General features: G+C 26.0%; 3 protein-coding genes across 20 annotated transcripts in view; 1 reads left to right on the top strand and 2 right to left on the bottom strand.

Moving 5' to 3' along the window:
• The window catches only part of LOC129616220 (uncharacterized), a 90,373-nt gene extending 78,829 nt beyond the window's left edge, over nt 1-11,544 (bottom strand). For 16 of the 18 annotated variants that reach the window (XR_008697522.1, XM_055531742.1, XM_055531753.1 and 13 more), the window contains exons 1-3: nt 8,079-9,873; nt 4,530-5,332; nt 3,049-3,253 (exon numbers count right to left, since the gene is read on the bottom strand). Coding sequence is in view for 17 of the 18 variants with exons in the window: in XM_055531742.1 (XP_055387717.1) it covers nt 3,049-3,253; nt 4,530-4,639 (315 nt within the window). In the remaining variant the exon portion in view is untranslated. Of the gene's footprint in view, nt 1-3,048; nt 3,254-4,529; nt 5,333-8,078; nt 9,874-9,920; nt 10,000-11,447 lie in introns of those variants that run through there. The other 2 variants (XM_055531736.1, XM_055531738.1) reach the window with 2 other exon arrangements.
• A 6,107-nt stretch (nt 11,545-17,651) lies between these two features.
• Nucleotides 17,652-20,031, top strand: LOC129616160 (4'-phosphopantetheine phosphatase). Its single transcript, XM_055531647.1, has 5 exons — nt 17,652-18,142; nt 18,396-18,592; nt 18,837-18,982; nt 19,053-19,341; nt 19,728-20,031. Exons 1-5 carry the CDS (start codon nt 17,820-17,822, stop codon nt 19,919-19,921), a joined length of 1,149 nt encoding a protein of 382 aa, XP_055387622.1. The 5' UTR covers nt 17,652-17,819; the 3' UTR covers nt 19,922-20,031.
• A 446-nt stretch (nt 20,032-20,477) lies between these two features.
• Nucleotides 20,478-22,019, bottom strand: LOC129616161 (RNA-binding protein with serine-rich domain 1-B). Its single transcript, XM_055531648.1, has 2 exons — nt 21,553-22,019; nt 20,478-21,493 (listed from the first exon to the last, which is right to left on the bottom strand). Exons 1-2 carry the CDS (start codon nt 21,654-21,656, stop codon nt 20,668-20,670), a joined length of 930 nt encoding a protein of 309 aa, XP_055387623.1. The 5' UTR covers nt 21,657-22,019; the 3' UTR covers nt 20,478-20,667.
• Nucleotides 22,020-22,968: the final 949 nt, after the last annotated feature.

The following is a 22,968-nucleotide window of genomic DNA, read 5'->3' as shown; positions in this document are numbered from 1 at the left end:
TATGATTGAGAAATTTGATCATGTGATTTGATTATATCAACCCTATGATTGAGTTGAAATTTAGTGCACTGTGAATTTATGTTTTTTAAATTCATATTAAATATTTATGTCAATTATGTGTACTTCGCAATTTAGTAACTTTAGCGAGACGACACAACAACAATAAGAAAAATAATTTAATTTAAAAAAATTGTCTTTCGGTTGTGGTAAAAAATATTTTTATTGTAGTAGTTGTGTAATGTATTATAATAATAATATTATAATACATACATAAATAACCTACGCATAAAAAATGTTACATCAAAAGATAAATATGTAATGTACACGCATTACTTGACTATTTATAATGCCTTCATTTTGTGAATAGCTTTGACAATTCTAGACTTTCACACATACATATATGTACATATGTGTACTGTGTACATATAGTCATAAATAATTCAAGTTAATAAAAATATTATTATTATAGCACACAAACATACTTCTACGTAAATTTAAAATATGCACTTTACTTCGAACTTTTCCTTCAATGCAAGGTTGCTTTAATTCAGCATTTTTGGACGCCAATATTCTTGGAGACGTATAAAATTATATGCATATATGTATATATATACATATACGTTCACATTTTTATATATAATATTGAACACAAATAATATCTTCTCAAATATTTAAAAAAAAAATGAGTTTAAAGAATACCAACAATTAAAAATGAATATTACTTTTCTTGGCACACATGTTCAATTAAATGTCATTCACACGTATGGTGACCATCCGTTCTAAATTAAAAGTCTCTCATAAATCTTACCGGGAAACATCTCAGAAGTTCAATAATTTAAAATTTAAGAAAGTTGTAGTTTTATTGTTAAATTTCCAAAAAATATTTTTATTAAAAGATTATAATAAGTTCTAGTACATTAAAATTCAAGCTTTTTATACAGGAAAAACCTCTAGAAAGTGAAATTGGCCAGCTGATATAAATACACAAAAATAAAAAAAAATCTAAAATTTGAAACTTTAAAAGAATTAGAAATTGTAAAGGAACAGTTTCTTGAAATAGCCATAAAGTCAAACTTTTCTAGTCGTCTCTTTCTTTATTCCAAGCATTCTCAACCCCGTAACAGAAACGTATTTATTTTGCTTTTATCTGACCTCAATTATAGAATGTGTAAGACACCAATGTAAAAAATTGAATACAAGTTTATTCCGAAATTTATTCGGAATATATTTTAATTACTTTAAAACAATATAATTTTTAACAAATTTTAATTACATAATATAATTATTATTACTCACTAAAGTAGATGTGTACACTAAAGTAAAATATTTACTCATAAATTAATTTAACTTCACATACTTTATATTTACATATTTTATAAATAATTTACACTAATGTTTTATTTTATTTACTCCGTGCGACTATATCGGTGCGCCTTCATATATATTTTTGATGACCAAATCTTCACTCTATAAAGGGAAATATAAACAAAACAATTCACCATTTATTACATACAAAAACATTTATTACATACAAATAATGTAAATTATTTTAGCTCTAAATAAATTTTACCACATTATTTCTTTTTTCATTTTGAATCAAAATATTATGTACACTATTTGATAAAACATTTAGAATGAAAACTTTACTAATAATTGCAATCCACTTTTTTATCATTTTATCATTTCTGAAAAACTGTAAACATATTGTACATAAAAAAATTCCATTTTAAATATCGTACGTATGTATGTGCAGTTTATTAAACGCAAATTAATTTTGCGCAAAAAAAAAAGCCGCTCCTGATAAAATAATCTCATTTGAAGTAATTTCAGTTTAAAGCAAAATCAAAACAAAAGTTTTTTGTTTCAAAATGAAAAGCTTAATAATTTTACGAATTATGAATTAAACTTAACACTGTTGAATAAATATTACTTTTAATTATTAAAATAAATTTATTAATAATAATATTTGCGTGCATATTGTGGAAAAAATCTGTTTATTTTTTCAAATAGGAATAACAATTTCGATCTACATACATACATATGTACATTTTTCTTTTTAAAAAGAAATTCTTTTTTTTTATTTTTTTTTATCAATTTTTTATAAAATTATATTTTTTTTTTAACACTCTCTTTTACATGTTTTATAATTTTTCATTCACAAACTCCACTAATTTAAAAAAAATCACAAAACTTGGAACAAAGAAAGAGACTTACCTGACGTTTTTGGCTTCAATAGGTTCAGTTAGAAACGAAATGCTCCTTCGTTTAGTATTTCTAATTCATTGGAAACTTTTACCCCCAGAAACTTTGAGGGAAGAGATCTAAAAATTCATATAGGGATCCTTGTAATAAACAATATAGCAAAAAAATTGAAATTTCATCGATCCAACCTATGTATCCTGCATAAATAGCAGTGCACGAATATCCCCCGCCTCCTCACTCCCGCGGAGTCGATTATATTATCGAATGAAAAACATTAGCATAGAAAGTTAATTTAACACATTTAACACATTTAATATTGTCACAAGAAATTTTAAAATAACAAAAAAAATATAAATATACAAATATATAAATATACTTAAAGGTGATACAAATTTTCAACTAAAAAATTTAGTAAAATTAAGAATTCTTATTTCTTATAAAAATTCTAAGAAATAATGCAATTGCTTGAAATTTACCAATTGTGTATGGTTTGGTGATGAAAATAACTGTTAAACTTTTTAGGAAAAGCAGGCTTAAATAATGAGGGGAATTTTATATTGACCATATCAAATTTTTCAGTATCTGGCCATTGCTTTTTTATCAAAAATATATTAGTATATAAATCATTGTTTTATGTAACTTATGTAATAGAAAACACATTCGAGAAATCTAAGTGTTTTTCAAATGCACAAAATTTTTCACATTGTAATACATTCATATTTGTTGACAAGTTTTCTTTTACAAAAAAATTAATTATTATAATTCAAATGCTAAACCGTTTGTCAAATAATTGAATACAAATATTGCAACACATAAATTCAATATTTTAACATCATCTAAACTTACCTTAGTGCTACGCAATGTAACTTTACCACCACATCTAGCACAACACCTTATATTACAATAATGACATATGTGACCAATACCGTCTGCAAATTTTGTTTTCAAACATATATGGCACGTAGCATCAAGTTCAATACCAGCCTTTTTTTGTTGTTCTGATCTTTGACGAATAGTATCTTCTAAGATGTTTACTTCATCCTGCTTTCTCCTGCAAGATATAAGCCGTAATGAAATTATCAACAAAATATCAATTCATCTGCTGTGTGTGAAAAAAAACATAAGAAAACATTCTATTCAAAGAGCCTTTTTATTTCACCTATGTACATATATTTCATCTTTTATGTCTAAAAAATATTCTGTTACCTTTTATAAAAAAAATTTTGCATAAAAAGTACGAAATAAAATTGGAAGCAGTTTTAAAATTAATGAATAAGAATTGCACAAAACTTGTATATGTATAAATTGAAAATTGATTCGATATTAACAATTGGCATGACACATGCATGTATGTGTTTGTTATTATTTTCATTTTAGAATTCAAGGCTAATGCCGGTAAGAGAAAATAAAATATTGATCTCAACCCATTATTTTTGTTTTAGAACAAAGCATGCAACAATTGACAAAGCGTAGAGAATAACAAGTATTGTAAAAAAGCATTAGATAAAAAGCAAATATGTTCAATAATATTTCTGGACGAGCCGTTTAATAAAATACAAAACACTGAAAAATACCTAGGAATGACTTATAAAGCCTATGTGCCTTACAAAAAAAACATATCTCGTAAATAAAACTTCCAGAACAAGGTACTTCGCAATATGGTGCTCCCTGGTATGTACCCAATAGTGGCATTCATGGGGATTTGGGTTTCTCCGAAGTAAGTGAAGAACTAAAGAACTGTGTCATGAAACATAGAGTACGTTTAGAGCGACTGGTGCAAATACAGGCCATTCGACTTATAGAGATAAGGGGTAGGGCAGCAAGACTGGAACAAGCGAGACTTCTCGATTTAGCCTAAAGAGCTAATACGGTACTTCCTTCACGGAACACAGACATAAATAGATCAAAACAAATGATTAGTCAGTTTGAGTAGTTTGGGGAAGTTATGACTTAAGGTCCCCACTGTTAATAGGTTTGACGACGATTTGGGTCCTTCCATCTTACAGAAAAAAAAATTCGAATTTTATACTTTCTAAGGTCTTTCTGTTGATAATCTTAAATTTTTCAGTTTAATTACATACATGCATGTACGAAAATATGATTTTTAATATGGAATATTTTAACTTTGCATTATTATGTGAAAGTTTCATAGCTCAGCTCTGCACGATATATGATTGCATTTGACGAAAGTTATAAAGAGCTAGTATTTAATCTTTTGGATGTAGATTATTAACAGTTAACTTTTCTAAATATGTTACAACAAACTTATCTACAAGAAATGTACTTGTAATGGAAAAATCTGCTTTTTTAAAATTTTTTAAACTTACCGCATAATTTCAATTTCTTTCTCCTCCTCCTGCTTCTGTCTCATCATCACACTTTCAATTATAGCCCTCTCTTCAGGTGTTAAATGCGATAAATCTGGCATATCGGCCATTTTGCGTTTATAATCTAATGAAAAAAAATAATATTCTTTCCCCTTTTACTTGTTCAAGAAATTCGAATTTGACTATTTGATGAATTTGCTTTTCTATAATCACATTCCGCTACTGATATTTTTTTCTTTACTTAATTGAATATACACATAAGCACATATTTATAAGATAAGTAGATTATATATGCGTATATATAAATATAATATCTTAATATATATTATGTGTACATATACATATATTGGTTTTCTAATTTTGAATTGATTTTTTAAACATGAATTTTACGATTTTTTTCTATCTCAAAATTTTAATAGAAGCTGCATTTGTTTAAAATAATAATTTCTAATAATTATTTAATTTGTGCAATAAAATTTTCATAATGTTTCACCTTTTAGCGTTTATAAGTTTTAAATTTATTAGTATTAATTTTAGAATATTTTTAATATAACTTGTTACATTTAACTGCACCATCTTTTTTTTTTGTATGTTTCCACGCTTTAAATTTCAAATTCATTAAATTTACTTATTTTTTAAAGAAAAATTATTTTCCTTAATTTTTTCAATATATTTTATTTGGTTTGTAATTAATATTCTAGTATTAGTATAATTAATCTCAAAAAAACAACTACTGACGATTTTGACTTATCAATTAATTTTTGTGCAGGTTTTCTTTCAGGAAAAATGCGTCATTTTTAAACCTAAAATGAAAAGTACAGTTTTTAATAATTAAAAAATTAGATGTTATAAAAGGTATGTACATGTTAATGTTTTTGTTGATCTCAACTTCATAGTAGTTGGTTTTCAAATTCGAAGCTTCTTAACTAAATTGACAATATACGTACAGCATTAAACTGTATTTGTTGCTTACTTACTATAGCAGCTATTTACTTATTATAGCAAAAATTTTGGGGCTTTTTTTCGAGATTTTCATTGGTAATCTTAACATTTTAACAAGTTTCATTATAAATTTATTTTATAAAAGAAACTATCACAACTAAAACGATATATTTTTAAAGAACTAAATCATATTACCGCTCTTATAAAAAAAAATTAGTTCCTATAACTTCACAGAAAAGAATACTACACAATTTGTAAAGATAATAGTATAGCAGTATAAAATTATTTCGTCTCTCCCCTCAAGCTCTTTTGCATTTGGGCACGTCCCATTCACCTAGTCCTCCTCTAAGATTTCCACTTCTAAAGATCCTCTGGATGAACTTATAAAATAGGTTATCCTGGCTGCTTTTATTAATAAAAAGAATGCTTTTAATGATACTAGCTTCAGTGCCATAACCGCTTATCTGCTCTTTCGTTATTGATCTAACGCTGTGCCGTCTGCATAACCAGGACTTTGATTAAAGGATCCTATTGAAGGAACATGTGGCAGCGTGCTTATCATAACTAAGGTGATATAAAAAGAGCAAATGATAAATCAGCTATTTCGACGTGCAAGCGTCTCAGTAGAAAAATTTCAGATTTAAGCCTAAAAACTTTGCATTTTTGATATGATAAGTTGAATAATTAACATATCATGACATATCAGATCGACCATGGTAAGGACGCATAACTCAAACCAAATCAAATCGATTCTAGTACGAGAGTGTCTATGACTCAAGTCCGATATGGGTCGAATATGAGACGACTCATGTTCTGGTTTTTCTTAGGTAATGACATTTTATGGTAAGTGGTATACCACAATAACCCACAGAGGGTTGACTTCGCTTAAAATAAACCCAGTTGAAATGGAAAAAAATCCAATTGTACCTTGATTGTTACATATGTATTTGAAAATTAGATGAAATCACAAATTATTCGAAATGTTAAATTTAGATATCGATTTTGATCACTACGAACATGTGCATATTGTACACAAATATGTTGCGTATATTCGTAAATTTATTAAAATTTTGAAAAAAACCCATGTTTAACCATTCATGTATGTCAAAGTTTTTTGTTTAGGTGTCGTTAAAAAATAATTGTGCGCCTTGATATCGTGATACCTAACGAATTCAACAAATAAGTTATTTTCCCTATGTATAAAATTGTAAAAATTCGAAAACAAAAATTTATAGAGGCATATAAACGAGGAAGTGTAAAATGAATTCAAAACTTTTCACATAACATTTCATAATCACCATTACAACTACCTGCGTAGAAATGTATGTACATACATGAGTATTATTTGCATAGAAGCTTTGTAAAGAATTTAGTTTAAATATTTTGAAAACTAACAGAGGTATTAATATCAAAAGCAAATTTTTTATAATCGGAAAAATAATAAAGTCAGATTCATGAAACTTGACAGTCGTTTGTCCAATTTTAGGTCAGATATATTTCTGAAGTTTTAGTGGAAATGCTGAACAGGTTCGGGTAGCTACCATACAACTCCAAAAGCTAATTTTAAGTATTTAGAAAAATAACAAAGTCAGTCCAATTGTAGGTCAGATATATTCTTGAAATTTTGGTTGAATTGCTTGTCAGGTTCGGGTAGCTACCATAGAGGTGCAAAAGCTAATTTTAAATATTTGTAAAAATAATAAAGTGAGATTAATGAAACTTGGCAGTTGTATGATCAATTATAGGTCAAACATATCCTTGAGGTTTCTATAAAATGGTTTCACAGGTTCGAGTAATTGCTATACCACAATGAAAGGCGCAGGGCATAATTCAATCGGTTTATACCGACTGAAACGTTTTTATTTGTTTAATTTTTATTCTTCCTTGTTATATTGTTTTAAGTAAAAACCCTATCAATTTTTTTATATTTACGCCGACCGATATCGTTTTACCTTCGCTAATAACAAAGTAATTGTTTTATTTAGTTGACTGTTGGTTTTGTATATTCCAACTTATAAAATTTTAACAACGTCCTCCTTACTTAATAGTAGAAATATGTATGTCTATATATTTAATGCATATTCCGACTATTATATTATCAAGTTATATTATCAGGTAATTTTGGGAATACAATTCATTGAAAAGGAAAAATTCCTTGAATTGTTTTTTGTATGTTGCTCGTTCTGCTTGGTTTTCATGAAATTGCTTTATTTTTTTTATTATTTTGCAAAACAGTTCCAAGTAACATTTTCTTGAAACAAATATGTACATATAAATAAAAACAAGCAGCAGTTGCTCCAACGAATTGAAAATCGAGTAAGTTTAAAATACCGAGCTTAATTTAAAAACGAATAACAAAGTTATACAAAAATATGCAGTATTTTATGGAGTAAACATAATATTCGTTACTTATAATTCTTTACTAGGTCCCTGGCATTGGTATTTTTTTGTCTTTTCAAACTTGATTGAGAAACATTTTTTTTTTCTTTTTTATTATTTGTATTCAATTAATTGGTATAAACCTATAATATATAAATATGTGTATATATATGTACGTATACGTATATATGTTATATACTGTGTCTAAAATCAAAAATTTTTACAAACCTTTTTTATATAGTCTACTGCTTGCATTGTAAAATCCACTAAGATTTTTTATTTTATAATGTACATATATATAATTTATACGTATATATACTTTTGTATGCCTGTAGACCCAATTATATTGTGCTAAGTATATGTATAACGTCGGAATCATACATATAATAATAAATATATGTTGGAGATAATCCTTTTAACGTTATTTTTTTCTATTGTATTAATCCTTGGCTTATTAATCACGGAAATTATATATAGCAATGAAAACAAACATTTTATGAAGGTTTGTACATTGTATATATACAATATAATTTTCGATTTTCTTTCTGTATATAGTGGAATTTGTTTTTATATTAATCTCGTTGTTATTGTTGTTTTTTTAGATATTTAATGCAGGAACCTTTTAATATCGTCGGTTTCTTCGTCGCGTTCGTTTAGGTCCTTTTTTTTTGTTCGTCGTCAAGAAATTTTCTCATTCAACTTAATTTTCTTTGTCTTCAGTTTTCCATAACGATATAATAACATTATGTTTTTTTCTCATTTTAAATCGCTTCATTTATATTCTGCATGCACACATGTATGTACATACGTAAATATTCCTTGTCTTTTATTGTGGTTATTTTTTTTTTCGGTTTTTTTTTCAAACTTAATTTTGAAATTGAAATATATTAATATAAACATAACTATCCATAATGTTTCCAATTTTTCTTACTTTTTATCACATGTACATACATTTATTATAAGCTTTGCAAATGTAGCTCATACATAAGTTTGCGTGGCGTACATTAATTTATTTTAATTTTTGCAGTTACATATTTTGTACACATATTATTAATTAAGTACGTGTAAAAGTGATATTAGTAAGTTTATATGTTTGTATATATATATATATTATATTAATATATTTTGATATATATATTTTTATTAACGAATATGTATTTTTTTACAATATATACTTTTATATTATCTGATGCCAATATTATTTACGACTACTTCAATTTATATAAATACTCATATTTTTTTTTCAATTTCATATATTGATGTTCAACCATGATATTCTTCATTTTTACTCTTTTATTTAGGTATCATTAATATTCATTCAATTAATCGATTCATAAAATAAATATTTTGTGAAACGATAATCAATAATTTTCAATTACAAAAGAAAACTCCACAATATTTTAATATTTATTCGGGAGTACAAAAAATGTTTTTTAACGAAAAACATTAAAAAAACATAAAATTTTTCGAAAGCAAAATTATTTTCAATAATAAAATGTTCAGTTATCTTTTTTTGTCATATTTTGACTGAATTTAAAATGTAATATATATTTATATATACTGTTGTGTTTTTAATATTAATGCATCTCATTTTTTCATATACACATAGAAGTTTTATTGGTTGGTTCTATGTTCCTCTCATTATTTGTATATTTTATATTAGTATTTTATCAATTTTATTTAAATTTTAATAAATTTTATTTATTTTCACATTATAATCTTAAAATATTTTCACTTCCACTCCACCATATTTAATGACATTATCGCCATATTTTTTTCTTCCTTAATTATCCTCACATTTTTTTCTCTCTTCCCTTTTAATATAATTTTATGTTAAGGCATATTTTTCTCTTTTTGCCATTTTTCAGCTATTATATTAAAATTTTGAATATCTTTTGTTTTTGTTATATATATACTTATATGTTATATACATACATAATTATTAATTCTTTTTTCATACAATTATTAAAGTTTTATTTTTTGCTTTTCGCATATGGGAAAAAAATTATAAAATCAAACGATTATATACATATTATGTATTTTGATATATACACATAGTCATATACATACCCATAAATATATACTTATATACATATAGCTATGTATTTCAGTAGATATAATTTTATATTACAATACACAATATTTTTTAATAATATACTATTTTCATATGTACTAAAATCACAGTAAAAGCTGCAGTGGCGAAAAGGAAATATTCTTTTTTAATTTTTTCTTTTAGCATCATAAAAATATTATATATGTATGAATGTATGTAGTTTTGAAATTAAACCACATAATAATAATTATGTTATATTTCAAATTATAATCATAAAATTTATGTTTAACTAAAAATTTTCAACAAAGTTGAATTTTTCAAAATTCTTGTTTTTTTTTTATCTTTAAGCTAATTTTGGTATACATACATAAGTGTATTTGGAATACGCACACACAAAACTCCAACATACGAGTACATATGTTCCTATATATTGTTTAATTTCTTTTCTCGATTATGTACAAAATCTAATTCAAAAATTTCCGAAAATGCGAACAAATATTAATTAGCATTAGATTTTTAAATTGTGCAAAATTATAAAAATAAATACGGCATTATGATTTTAAGAGTGCAAATTGCAATAAATTATTTAGATTATTAAAGGGCTATAAAGCTATAAAATACTATATGTACACACAAATACATACATATACATATAGATATTAATTGAATATATATATGTATATATAAGGGATATATATACATATATATTTTCGAGCACATACATATATACGTATTTACGCATTATGTGTGTAATTAAACATGTTTTATTAAAACAGTATGTAATTTTTCAAAAATGATTTTTTAATATTTTGTTTCAATAAATGTACGTTTAAAGAATATATAAAAAAAATGAATGCGTAAATATAACTAGTCCAAATTAAAATTACATACTAGTTTGTATTACAAAAGGCATACTCCAAAATAGAAATCCATAAATACATACATATGCACCCATACACATACGACTCTATACACGTATTTTTATAACTAATTTTTTTAACTAAATTAATGATATTTTTTATGTAGCACTAAAAATTTTTTACATTTATTTTATTTAAATTAAATAAATAATTTTTATTTTCGTTTTATATTCAATATTTAAACTTATATATTTATTAGATCGCGCGCGCTGTATATTTTTTTTAAATGAAGAAAATTTTTAGTGAAAAAGCCCTTAGTAACTAGCTTTTGTCCATTTTTCTTTTCTTCACTTATTCAAAAATTTTTCATTTTCATATTTTCTTCATAACATTTTCACTTATATAAATAGTTTATGTAAAAATTGTTGATTGTATAAGAGGAAAATTAATAAATTTTCAAATTACGACAAATAAGTTTTCATTTTCAAAAATTTTTTGCAAATTTTTTCAGGAATTTTTTTACAAAAAAAAAAAAAAAAATTCAATATACTAGTTACTCCTATCCCGACGTCGATTTTTTCCTATTTGTCGTTCGTTCCTTTTTGGGAACTCTTCTGATTATTCCTTTAGTCAATTTTTGTTTTTACATTTTTCCCTCAACTTCTCTATTAATATATGATATACCAATATTCCTTTAGATATTTATTTTTGGTGAATTCTCCTTTTTTTGTGTATTATACTAACGCTTTTTTTAATATCTTTGGTGAAAAACTAAATTATAGAGTAACGTACTAATACCACATTAAAAACGGACATATTTTATATTTTCTTATGTATTAAGTTTGCACATATTAGATAAAGTTGTGTACGTAATTATTATAAAAAGCTAGGAGAAAGTTTCATATAGACTTGTATTTGACATCTTATATAGTCCTGGAAAATTCACTGACAATGGTGGATGCACCCCATGAAAATATCGCTTTACCCTAATTTGACATTAATATATATGATGAGTTAATATTTTCTTACACAAATATGATAATAATGTAAAAAACGTATTTATCGCAAAAAAAAATAGTGTTATTAAATTTAATTTTTTTATATATACATACATATATACATGATATTCATAGACTTTGAGAATTGAAGAATTGAGAGTTGCTACAGTCGAAAAAAAATTATTTCTTACAGAAGAATTCTTTATAACATAATTAAGCAAATGCACAATTTTATATTGACTTATGTACATATATATAAACAGAGACAAACAGAGAATTATATAGAACTTCTGTTAGTATGAATTTCATTTTATCTCTTAAAATTATTTTACGATACTCATAAATTAAAATTTTATTATTATCAGTGTGGTGACTTTAAAATAATAATAGCCTCTTTATATTGACCTTATATGTGCATATGCACCTTCAAATTTTAAATTAACGTAAAATTATTAATTAGAAAAGATGGTACATACTTAACAATGTACATAATAATGTACGCATTTATAGATACGTGCAAATTAATAACAGTACCCAAAATTTTTTCAAACTAAATTTTTAAAATTTTACGAAATTATAATTGTATAAAAAATTTAAATTTTTTTTGTTATAATAAAATTAAATTATTAATATAAAAACAAATATGAATACTAAACATGTGTGTTTTTAATTAAATTGAAATTTTTTAAACTAGAATTTCTTACCATATCGCTATTATTTTGCACGCTACTGTATGAACACTTAAGGAAAAGAAAATTTAAATTTACTTATGACCAATTGAGCTCTTCTATATAAACTTTTACATAATATGCTTATTGTTTTTGTGTCATGAGACCAATTTATCTAATTTAATAATTTTAGAAAAATTTTTCTTAATATTTCCTTCGAGTTATTACAAGTGCCATTTTTTTTTGTTTAATTTGAATTTTTATATAATGTTTTATAAATGAAAAGGTAGTTTGTTTCTACTTCTTAATGTTGAGTGTCAAGTGTTATATAAAGTGAAACATATGAGTAACGTAGACCTACCCCGTAACGTAACATTTTTATTTGTTTTGTAAGCGTATTCAGCTTTGAAAACAAAAATAAAATCTTATATTTTAGGAATTAATAAATAATTTATAATATTTTCTTTTCGTACACCAAATTCAAGTTTAAGTTATGGTTATTATAATCTCTTTATTCTCGTGATGTCCCGGACAAAGAATAACAAAAATGTATTGGTTTTGCATATACATGAAAATATTATATTATGTTATTAATATTGTAAACGCTACTTTCTTGACGTCACCAAAAAAGTTATCGATTTTTTCTCCTTTTGTTGTGTGGAGAAGTTAAAATACATTAACAACTTTGAAACGTCTTAATAAAAGCAAGAAATAAATATGTGCTACCTTAAATACACTTTGTTCCAAAGTGTATTTGAAAGCTTAGATACAATTTATTCCATACAATTGTTCCATATTATAAAGCCATAGAATATTGTATTTAAAAACTTTAACTGATTCCACTGAGGTATGTATAAAGTAAATTATCAATTCGAATGTAAGCTATTTCTACCCAACTCAGCTTAAAAACATAAAAAAAATTTATTATTTTGGAAATGAAAATATTGTCATTTCAGAATGGAACAGAAATTCATTTAAAATCCTCCGTAAAAATAAAGTGTATTTTAATAAAAATTTTTAAAAATAAGATTTTTATACAAACATATATTTATTAGAATGGCCATCGTGTTATGGTATGATTTGTTTTCATAATTTTTTAAAAGGTAAAATAGATTAAACCAACGGTTTTTGATAGTTTTCTCCCTAAAAATTTCAAGTCTAAAACCTTGCATTTGCTTACATATCCTATGCGGTTTATTAATATTAGCCCAAGTAAAATTTCCAACGCTTGCAGCAGAAATATCACACAAAAAGAAAAAGAAAAAAACAACATGCAGAAAAAGAAAAAAGGAAACGAAAAAAATATGCATTCTCAATTCTGCACATATCGTATTCTTATAATCTAAAATGTATACCGATTTTCTGCACAATTTATCCATTTTCGTTTTGTTTTCATATTCTCATATTTTGAATAAGCTTTAGCTTAATGAGCAGCGTTAACGATTACATGTGTATATGGTATAATTATTCTTAATATTGTTGACTGGTGTAGTGTATAGTTATACTAATGTCTTTATATCTAACAAGTCCCAATGCTCAGAGAGAAACTTGAAAGCAGGACCTTATTTTATATGGGGTTTTTTAAATCGAAGTGGCTATTTTTTGAGAAGAAATATTAAAATAAATTCACACTTATTATAAAGCAGGTAAAATTTAGAAAATATATTTGAAAAATCAAAAAAATATATTAATATTTTCATTGATAATTATTTTAAAATTTAAAAAAAAGCGGAAAAACAACAAGCACATCTTCCGCTGTTACTGAAAGCATTTCATTATTTTTAAGTGAACAGCTTTTTTTTCTCATAGGGTAAGTTAACTCAAGATATGGGGAGTAACTGTGGTGTCAAGTTGAAAATATAATTAATGAAAGATAATTCTTAAATATTGATATAAATACATAGTAAAGAAAAAATTTGAAGAGGGAATTAGAAAAAAATATCTAAAATACAATCAAATATTATTTGTTAAATACAAATTTTATATAAACTTCAAAATTTTACCTCTATTTTTATTTTAAAAAATATTAAAAATTTACTATCATATATATCAATTACCTAAGAAAAAAAAATATTTAAAATGTTTGGAAAAAACAATCATATATTTTTATGACCGGATTTGAATATTTTTTTATTTTTGAAATAAATGGTATTTTACCAAATGACTCAAAAATTCCGACTGTAAAATAACAGGTATTTTAAAATTTTTGTTCTTTATGTAATATTCTTTCCGTTTAGAATTAAGATAGGTCATACATACACATGCAGGGACATTTTATAAATAGATTGCTCTTGTTTACCTGCTAATAAAATATGAAAAAAGAGCACAGCAAAATTTTTGAAGCACTCAATATAACATGTTTGAAATAGTTTTAAAATAATTATTTAAAAAAAAATTTATTGGAAGTAGGTACATACGTATTTATTTTTAATAACTTAAAAACTAACTGAAATTATTTGAAACAATTTTATAAGTAACGTATAAATAACCGAAATGAGATAATTCAAATTGTTGAAATGTGTCAACCTATATTACTTTTATTAACATTTTTGTTAGCCGACACTACTCAACTTACCTTATTGGGAAATACAAAATGTGCATAAAAAATCATACATCCTTCCTCATTAACATTTGAAACCATACTGAAATATGAATTTGAAATTTTTTTTCATTTTTTCTTTCCTCCTACCTTTCTTTCTTTTTCGTGCAATAGAATTTAAATGGGAAGCTTTTTAAAAAATGTGTATAATATCCTGAGATTTTTTAAAATATTAAACTCTTTTTTACTTAAAAAAAAGAAAAAAATAATAAAAAATATGACACGATCAGTGGCATTTAAAGAAAAAACCAGCAACGAAGCCAAAAATTCGTAATATTTCGTAAAAAAAATTGAGTATTGGGACTTGTTAGATATAAAGACATTAGTTATACTAATGCCATATAATTATACATATACTACACAATACACATACTCGTAGTAGATTTCTGCAAACAAAATTAAATTAACAGAAAAATTAGTACATGACTTTTTTTATTGTTCTTTTTAGTTATGAACTTTAATAACCAAAACAGTTCTGCGATAATTACATGCAGCGATTAGAAATTAAATTATGTTAGAATAGAAAAAAAATTATTTATGTAATGTGCATGTTTATGCATAAAATAATTAAAAGATCATTTTTGTGAAATACGATATTATAATAAAATGATAACATTTAAGTTGAAAACAGAACAAGAGCAATTTTCCGAAAAGTATTTTAAAATTTAAAATAAATTGTTCAAATTGGATAAAAGAAAAATTTATCCAATTTGAACATTTTTAAAAGATCAAAATTTTTTAAAGTTAAATAACTAAAAAGATGAGCTCTATTTCTTTGGTAGAAGAAAATACCTAATATTTTAAAGCTTTTGCTAACTTTTTAAGATGCTGCAACATACAATGTATTTTTGTTTTTTAAATTATTTAATTTTTTAAAGTATGTATGTGAAATAGTAAAACTGATTGAATAATCAGAAAAAATTACTTAAAAAAAATCGTCCTTCAATGCTATAATTACCCAAGACGCGTGCCTCTGACGCCTTCAAATATGCTAGTTATTAAATAATAAATATTAAATTGAATTAAATTTAGGAGAAATTTACCTATTTAATACAACGGTTTATTTACACTTCTTAAAATTCAATGTAAATTCAGCGTACTAAATGCATTATGGAAGTTGTAGAAATTATACCATCCGTTATTTTTACAGAAATAATCAAGTATTTGTAGAAGTGTATATAGATCGTCTTTTACTAATGGCATTCCTGACTACAGTCGAGAGTGAAATTTCGACTTCCGTGGTAGCTTGATTATTTTTGATCAACTTCCAAGAGTTAACTCAGCTGAAACTTAATTGGCACCGACAACTGAGGTCGGTTCAACAAAAAAATTTTCGCCCGTTCAACTGTTTTGTCAAACAAGTAAAAATACTGCTTTTAACAACAATCTATGTACTACTTTATTAAAATAAAATAAGTTTCATTCGAATACAAAAATATTTTAAAAATTGCATACATTTAGGATGATTTATATATTTAATCATTGAAAATAAAACAAAAAAAATTAAGGGGTTAACATAATGCTGGAATTTTAAGGGTAATTGCGTGTGTTAAAAAAACTAATTATATTTTTTGATGGTATGGATTCGTACAAAAATATTTTAAAAATTGCATACTTAAATATTTTAGTAATTGCGTGAGTTAAAAAAACTAATTATATTTTTTGATGGTATGGATTCCTGCATTTAAAGAAATTTGGAAAAGCTTGCAGTTGCGGAAATATAGGATGCCAAAAATTCAAATTTCAGCAACTTTGATGGACGAAAATTTTCTTCTAACGAAATGCATTATTTATTACTCTCTAAAAGTTGCTAAAATGTTGAGTTCCTACAGCTTATCATCTAGGTGAAACACAGTATCAAAATTTTGAAAAATACGGGTTTTAGATAACCGTAAATTTTAACAGGGTTTTTGTTTTTTTAAGGTTGGCTAATGAATTCGTACAACTGAACGATTGTGTACATGTGCTGCGGTAGAAAAAAACCAGCCGCCACTTTATCCGTTTATAAAATTCCAAAAATTCTTATAGTTTGCTTTCAATTAATAGTCAAAAAATGGCATATTTAGAGAGGGGAGATATGTAAAAATTCTCTTCGCCAAAAATAAGTCTATAAAAGATCCTATGAATACATGATTTTTTTAGCTTTCTATCTTCAAGAGTGTAGAAGTTTTCTAAATATGTCCACGGACGGACAGAGTCAAATGAACCAGGAATTTTTTTTAAATTTTTTTTTTGGAAAAATCCAAAAAATGGTAATTCATTTTTTAACAAATTGTACTCATTTTAACACAAACTTTGATTTTTCTATATGAGACTTATATCAGATTCAGCTGATTTATGTGAAGTTAGTTTTAATTCTTATTTTGTGAAGAGACTTATTTTTCTATTTTTAGGTTTTGGTAGAGCTCTACACAAGCTTGTAGCTTGTAGCTAAAAAGCGGAAAGTGGTCTTCATTGATTTTTATTTGATTGCGTTTCGTTCATTTTTAAATAGTTTTGAATGGTAATTGAACATAAACTGATATGCTAGATTAATTTTATATGTACCAGAATGACAGCTCTCTGCATGTATTGTATTTGTATTTATACTTTGACATAAAAACACTATTTTTTTAGTGTTTTTGTCAGCCGTGGTACTTATACGTACACATTCGATTTGTTTTTTTCATAATTCATACATCATGCACCGCAAGTAAATTTTGCATTAACAGAAGAGAAGCGTGTCCATAAATTTATTATTAGTTAATTATAAACTGCAATTTGTTTTTATAAAAAAGTAATAAATCTTTTTATGAGAATTTTTAACCGAGTGTTATCAAGTTACGGGGTGGTTAAATCACGATTGCCACTGACTCGAAGAAAAATGGGTGAAGAAAATTTTTCAACTTGCTTACTGTATGATCCAAGTAACTATTATTGTGATACAATAAATTTAAGCCAAGATCATATTGCTAAAGATTACTGGTTTGACTGTATACAGGACTTAGTGAAAGTTTTCGCAAATCAAGCTGCTAAAAGTCAAAAAAATGATCCTACATCTAAAACAAGAAGTGAACAATTTCATCAAGACTATATAGAAAGTTTAAATAACTTAAAAATTGATGCTAATTGCACGTGAGTACATGTAATATGCAAGCATTTTAATTATTTTTATGTAAGCATCTACCTACATACATTAACTTATTAAATGAATAAATATACAAATTTATTTTAACAAATAAAGTATAAAATTAAGACAGGAAAGTATTACCGCTACCGTAAATCTTTTTTTTTTTTCAAGAAAATATTTTGTCATTTTCAATGAGATTAGAAATTATAATTTGAAATTTTTTAAGCATTAAAAATTTTTACTATCCTCATTTTTTAGAGGACCTGTGACAATACGACAATTATTAGAATTGAATGAACCACTTTTAAGGAAATACGGTTTTGCAGACCCCTGGTTGGAACAAAAACTTATTGAAAATGAAAATTCTATAAGAAATTTTAAGTCTCGACTGGATCAAATAGATTGTTTAGGAACTGAAGATAAATGGATTGAGTTAGTTAAGGGTCTTTTGGCAGGTAGGTGTAGTTTGATTATCTGTTTCGTTGTTTTTTTTTTTTGTTAATAAATCTATGTATATAAATATATATGTATTTAAACTAACAGGTGAAAAAAACCTTGAAAAGGGTTTAAAATTTTTTATGAAACGATTAGATAACATTTATTTTATTTAAATAGTTAAAATAAATATGTACAAAAAGTACACATGAATTAATATAATGCATAGTCATCATTAAAAGAAATTGTTTTCACTTATCAAAGGAAATATATTTGACTGGGGTGCTCAAACCGTTTCCGAAATATTAGAAAACGATAAATCATTTGGATTAAATGAGGCTTTGGCAAAGATACAATCAAGACCATGGTTGATTGATGACCTGGATGCGTGGGTTCGCAGAATAAATAACGTAAAAACAAAAACTGTTTACATAAAAAATAAATTTTTGTAAATTTAATTCAAAATTTTTGCCATTTCAGGGACCGTCACATAAATGCGCTATTATTTTTGTTGACAATAGTGGGGTTGATGTAGTATTAGGAATATTGCCATTTGCCCGTGAATTATTAAAGCGTCGAACCAAAGTTATAATGTGCGCCAATTCAGAACCTTCACTAAATGATGTAACAGCCCAAGAACTTGAAAATATTTTAGAAAGTTGCTGTCAACATTGCGTAATTATTGATGCTGCTCTAAGAGAAAAGCAGCTATTAGTATACGGTAACGGTCAGAAAGGACCATGTTTGGATATGAGGAACTTGCCTGCTGGTAAGATATCTAACATATTTTTTTACGCAAATTTATTTTTACCTTTAAAATGAAGCTATATTTTTAAATTAAGAATTATTTCTCAATAAGATACCTACGAGTTTTCAAAAACTAAAATTTATTGAAGTGCTAATACTTTCAGTTGAAGTAAATCCGTACATAATTGCTTCTCTACTTCAAATATTGTACAAATACAAATATATGTATATATTGCACATGGATTTTTTTAATTAATTTTATGCAAAAATTCGGTATAATTACATCTCTAAGTAATAAAAAAAATGTTTCTTTTCCTTTGCAAGCTTTCAAAAACTATAATTAAGACTAATTAACAACTTATATAAAATTTTACTTATAAACAACTTATTATTTATATAACATTTTAGATTTATGTGAAGCGATTCGAACTAACGACGTAGATTTGTTAATAATCGAGGGTATGGGTCGAGCACTTCATACAAATTTAAATGCAAAATTTACATGTGAAACACTAAAACTAGCTGTAATTAAAAATACATGGTTAGCCAATCGTTTGGGAGGGGATATATTTTCTGTTATTTGTAAATATGAAATTGTATGATAAAATTTTATTTATGTATACATATTATTAAAAAGCAAGAATATTGTTTGGTTAATTTTATTGTAATATTATTATTTAAGTTCATTAAATTTCAATAATTTAAAACAGCATTTATGGACTTGACTAACAGAACTCTGGCACTATATGGATCATTGTATAACTATATTTAGTGTTATTCCTTAATACCAAACCATACACATATTGCATTCTATTTAAAAATAAATAAGCAGCTAAACCCTTATTTAAATAAATAGCCTCTTCATAATCCATCTAAACTACATTTTCGTCCTTTTATTACAAAAATTGAAGGTACTTCCGGACGATTACTTACTTCTTTTAAGAATCCAAACTAAATTTAATAATAAATACGGGAAAGTTACATTAAGCCTTATAGTTTTAACTTTTACTTATAGTTTTAACTTATACTTACAAAATTTGTCTAAATTTTATTAACCTCTAAAATCGAAAGCAAAAAGCTAATTTTAGGCTTCAACTTTTGAACAGGAAGTTTTATTAATGCCACAAACTCTGAAGTTAATAATATAATATATGTATATACTGTAATTGTTGATTTTTTTATTCTAAAATAATTTGATTACAAATATTAAAGAATTTAGCAACAATAATTTTTTTTGTTTGAATTTAATTACGCTTTTATAAGTCAGACACTTAATGGGAATATAGTTATGTATATTCAAATATCATTTAGAATGCGCTACAAAACGTAATAAAAGTATTCGCATTTTTTATCGTGACCGGGAACTTTCGGAACTATGGCTTCGTCTACGTCTGCGAATCGGACTTCTTGAGCGACGGCGTGGACTGCGACGACGTATAGGTGACCTTCTACGGTAGCGTGGCGGCGATCTCCAACGATTGTTCAACTGACGCCTCATCGGTGGTGGAGAAAATTTTCTTATAGGTGGCCTGATTCTTGGTAATAGAACTGGCGCTGCTGTAACTTCTTGTCCATCAATTTGTCCACCATCCATCTGCTTAATAGCATTTTCAGCCTCATCTGGACTATTGTATTCTATATATGCAAATCCCTTTCCATTTGTTGGATGAAGTCGATCTATGGGAAATTCAATGTTTTTGATATCGCCAAAACAACTAAATATTTCAAAGACATGCTCTTTTGTAACATTTCTTGTGAGCCGTCCAACATGAATTCGAACCGGTTTTGGAGTTGGCGATTTTTCCCTTCGCGTTTTACGTCGCGAAATTGAGCCAGAACGTGAGTGAGCACGATCAGCCTCTCGATCCCGAGATCTGCGGCGATCTGAACTTCGCCTTTTACTGTTTGCTCTTTCTCTCTCTAAAACTTTTCCATTCGTTGCGTCCCGTTCTGTACTGCGACGTGTCCGCTCTTTTGATTTTTCTTTAGACTCTTTGCTCGCAGCTGTCTTTGATGGTGTTCGACTTTTAGACCGCGAAGCTGATTTTCTTCTTGTGTGACTACGTTCAGAGCCAGTACTTGAACTAGATGATGAAGATGAACTGCTAGAGGATGAACTCGAAGATGATGATTCTGAACGGGAGCTTCGACTAGAAGAAGTACTATCTGATGAACTAGAGTAAAAGGAATCATTTTTAATATAAATTCTATTTCTTTTATTTTAGAATTTTACCTGTCGCTGCTATCACTACTACTAGAAACTGAACCTCTTCTTCTATTTCTATCCCTTTCACGTTCTCTACCTCGAGAAGCTTTTTTCTCTACTGGAGACGCCATTATTCGTACTTTATAAGTATTTAATTTTTTAAAACACTTCTTTACTCTTACAAAAATCACATAGAAGTATACACAAAATAATTTTTGCTTTTTTAATTAAAATTGCTATTTGTCAAAAATTTTTAACTTATCTATTTTTACATTTATATTGTTATTAAATCAAAAATATGTATTCTGCTTCTGTGTTTAGCGGCGAATGCACAATATTTTATCTATTAATTTAAAAATGCCTATTGCTTACTGAAATGCCTATTGAAGTCGCTATAAATGAAAGAATAGAAACGTCATTATGACAATTTCATTGATTTGAATTTCGATTATACTTTGTTGCCACATGATTTAATGTCAATCAATTCTTATTTTTTATTCTCTACCTCAAAGTCGCTGCACTTTTTGTATTTTAATTATTTTGTATTTTTTTATTTTTTATTCTTTAACTTCACAAAAATTGTAGAGCGAATTTAGAAGAAAACGCTAAATAAAATATTGTTGTTTCGTTGTATTCAATTTTGATTCAGCTAATAATCAATTAACACTATGTTGGAAATCAAATGAGGAAATCAAATACAAGTATCAATACTATCCACCCGACTCATTAGCCTCAATTTAAATCTCAGACTTCAACCATTAACATGGTTGAATTTGAAAAATGAAAAAAAAATTCACTTTACTTGAATTTAACATTAAACTTTCAATATTGTTGAACAATAATCTACTCGTAACCAATACATCCATATACTCAAATGCACCTATACCAATTCAAGTAATAATAACAAAGATGCGTTTTTACTCACTGTTCGAAAGTTCGAAGAAAATAATGTTTACACTATAATTCACTTACAACCACATACAAGAAAAGTTTGCGATTTCTTCTTAAGTATCGAAGGGCTTATATTTGATACCTGAGACTAGAATAAATTCGTAAATAAATATAACATGCAATTTTTTAGTTTTACAAAATATTTTCAGCCTTCAATCAAAGGTTAATTTTTTTGAACTCTAAAAACTTCATAAACGAACTGTAAAGCCAAGAGCGGTCGTGTGAACCCATCTCGTAGTTTATAGAGGTTTCATTTCCTCTTGCGAACAAACTAATTTGGTGGAAACGATTTTTGAATTACGATGTCACTCATCGCATATTCTATTATTCCCTTCTAGAAATAAATAAACTAAAACAGTGACAGGATTCTCTGCTTCACACTTCAGATATTTGATTTGTAAATGGAAATACTAAACAACAAAACAAATTTCTTCCTGTTTCTTTGTTATATTTCCAAGAATAATTGGGAAAAAGATATGATTTACTTGAAAA

The sequence above is a fragment of the Condylostylus longicornis genome, unplaced genomic scaffold (genome assembly GCF_029603195.1).
Source record: "Condylostylus longicornis isolate FDR11 unplaced genomic scaffold, ASM2960319v2 ptg000163l, whole genome shotgun sequence".
NCBI classification, from domain to species: domain Eukaryota; kingdom Metazoa; phylum Arthropoda; class Insecta; order Diptera; family Dolichopodidae; genus Condylostylus; species Condylostylus longicornis.
The sequence above is the reverse complement of the archived record's forward strand: the minus strand, read 5'-3'. Positions and strand labels throughout refer to the sequence as shown.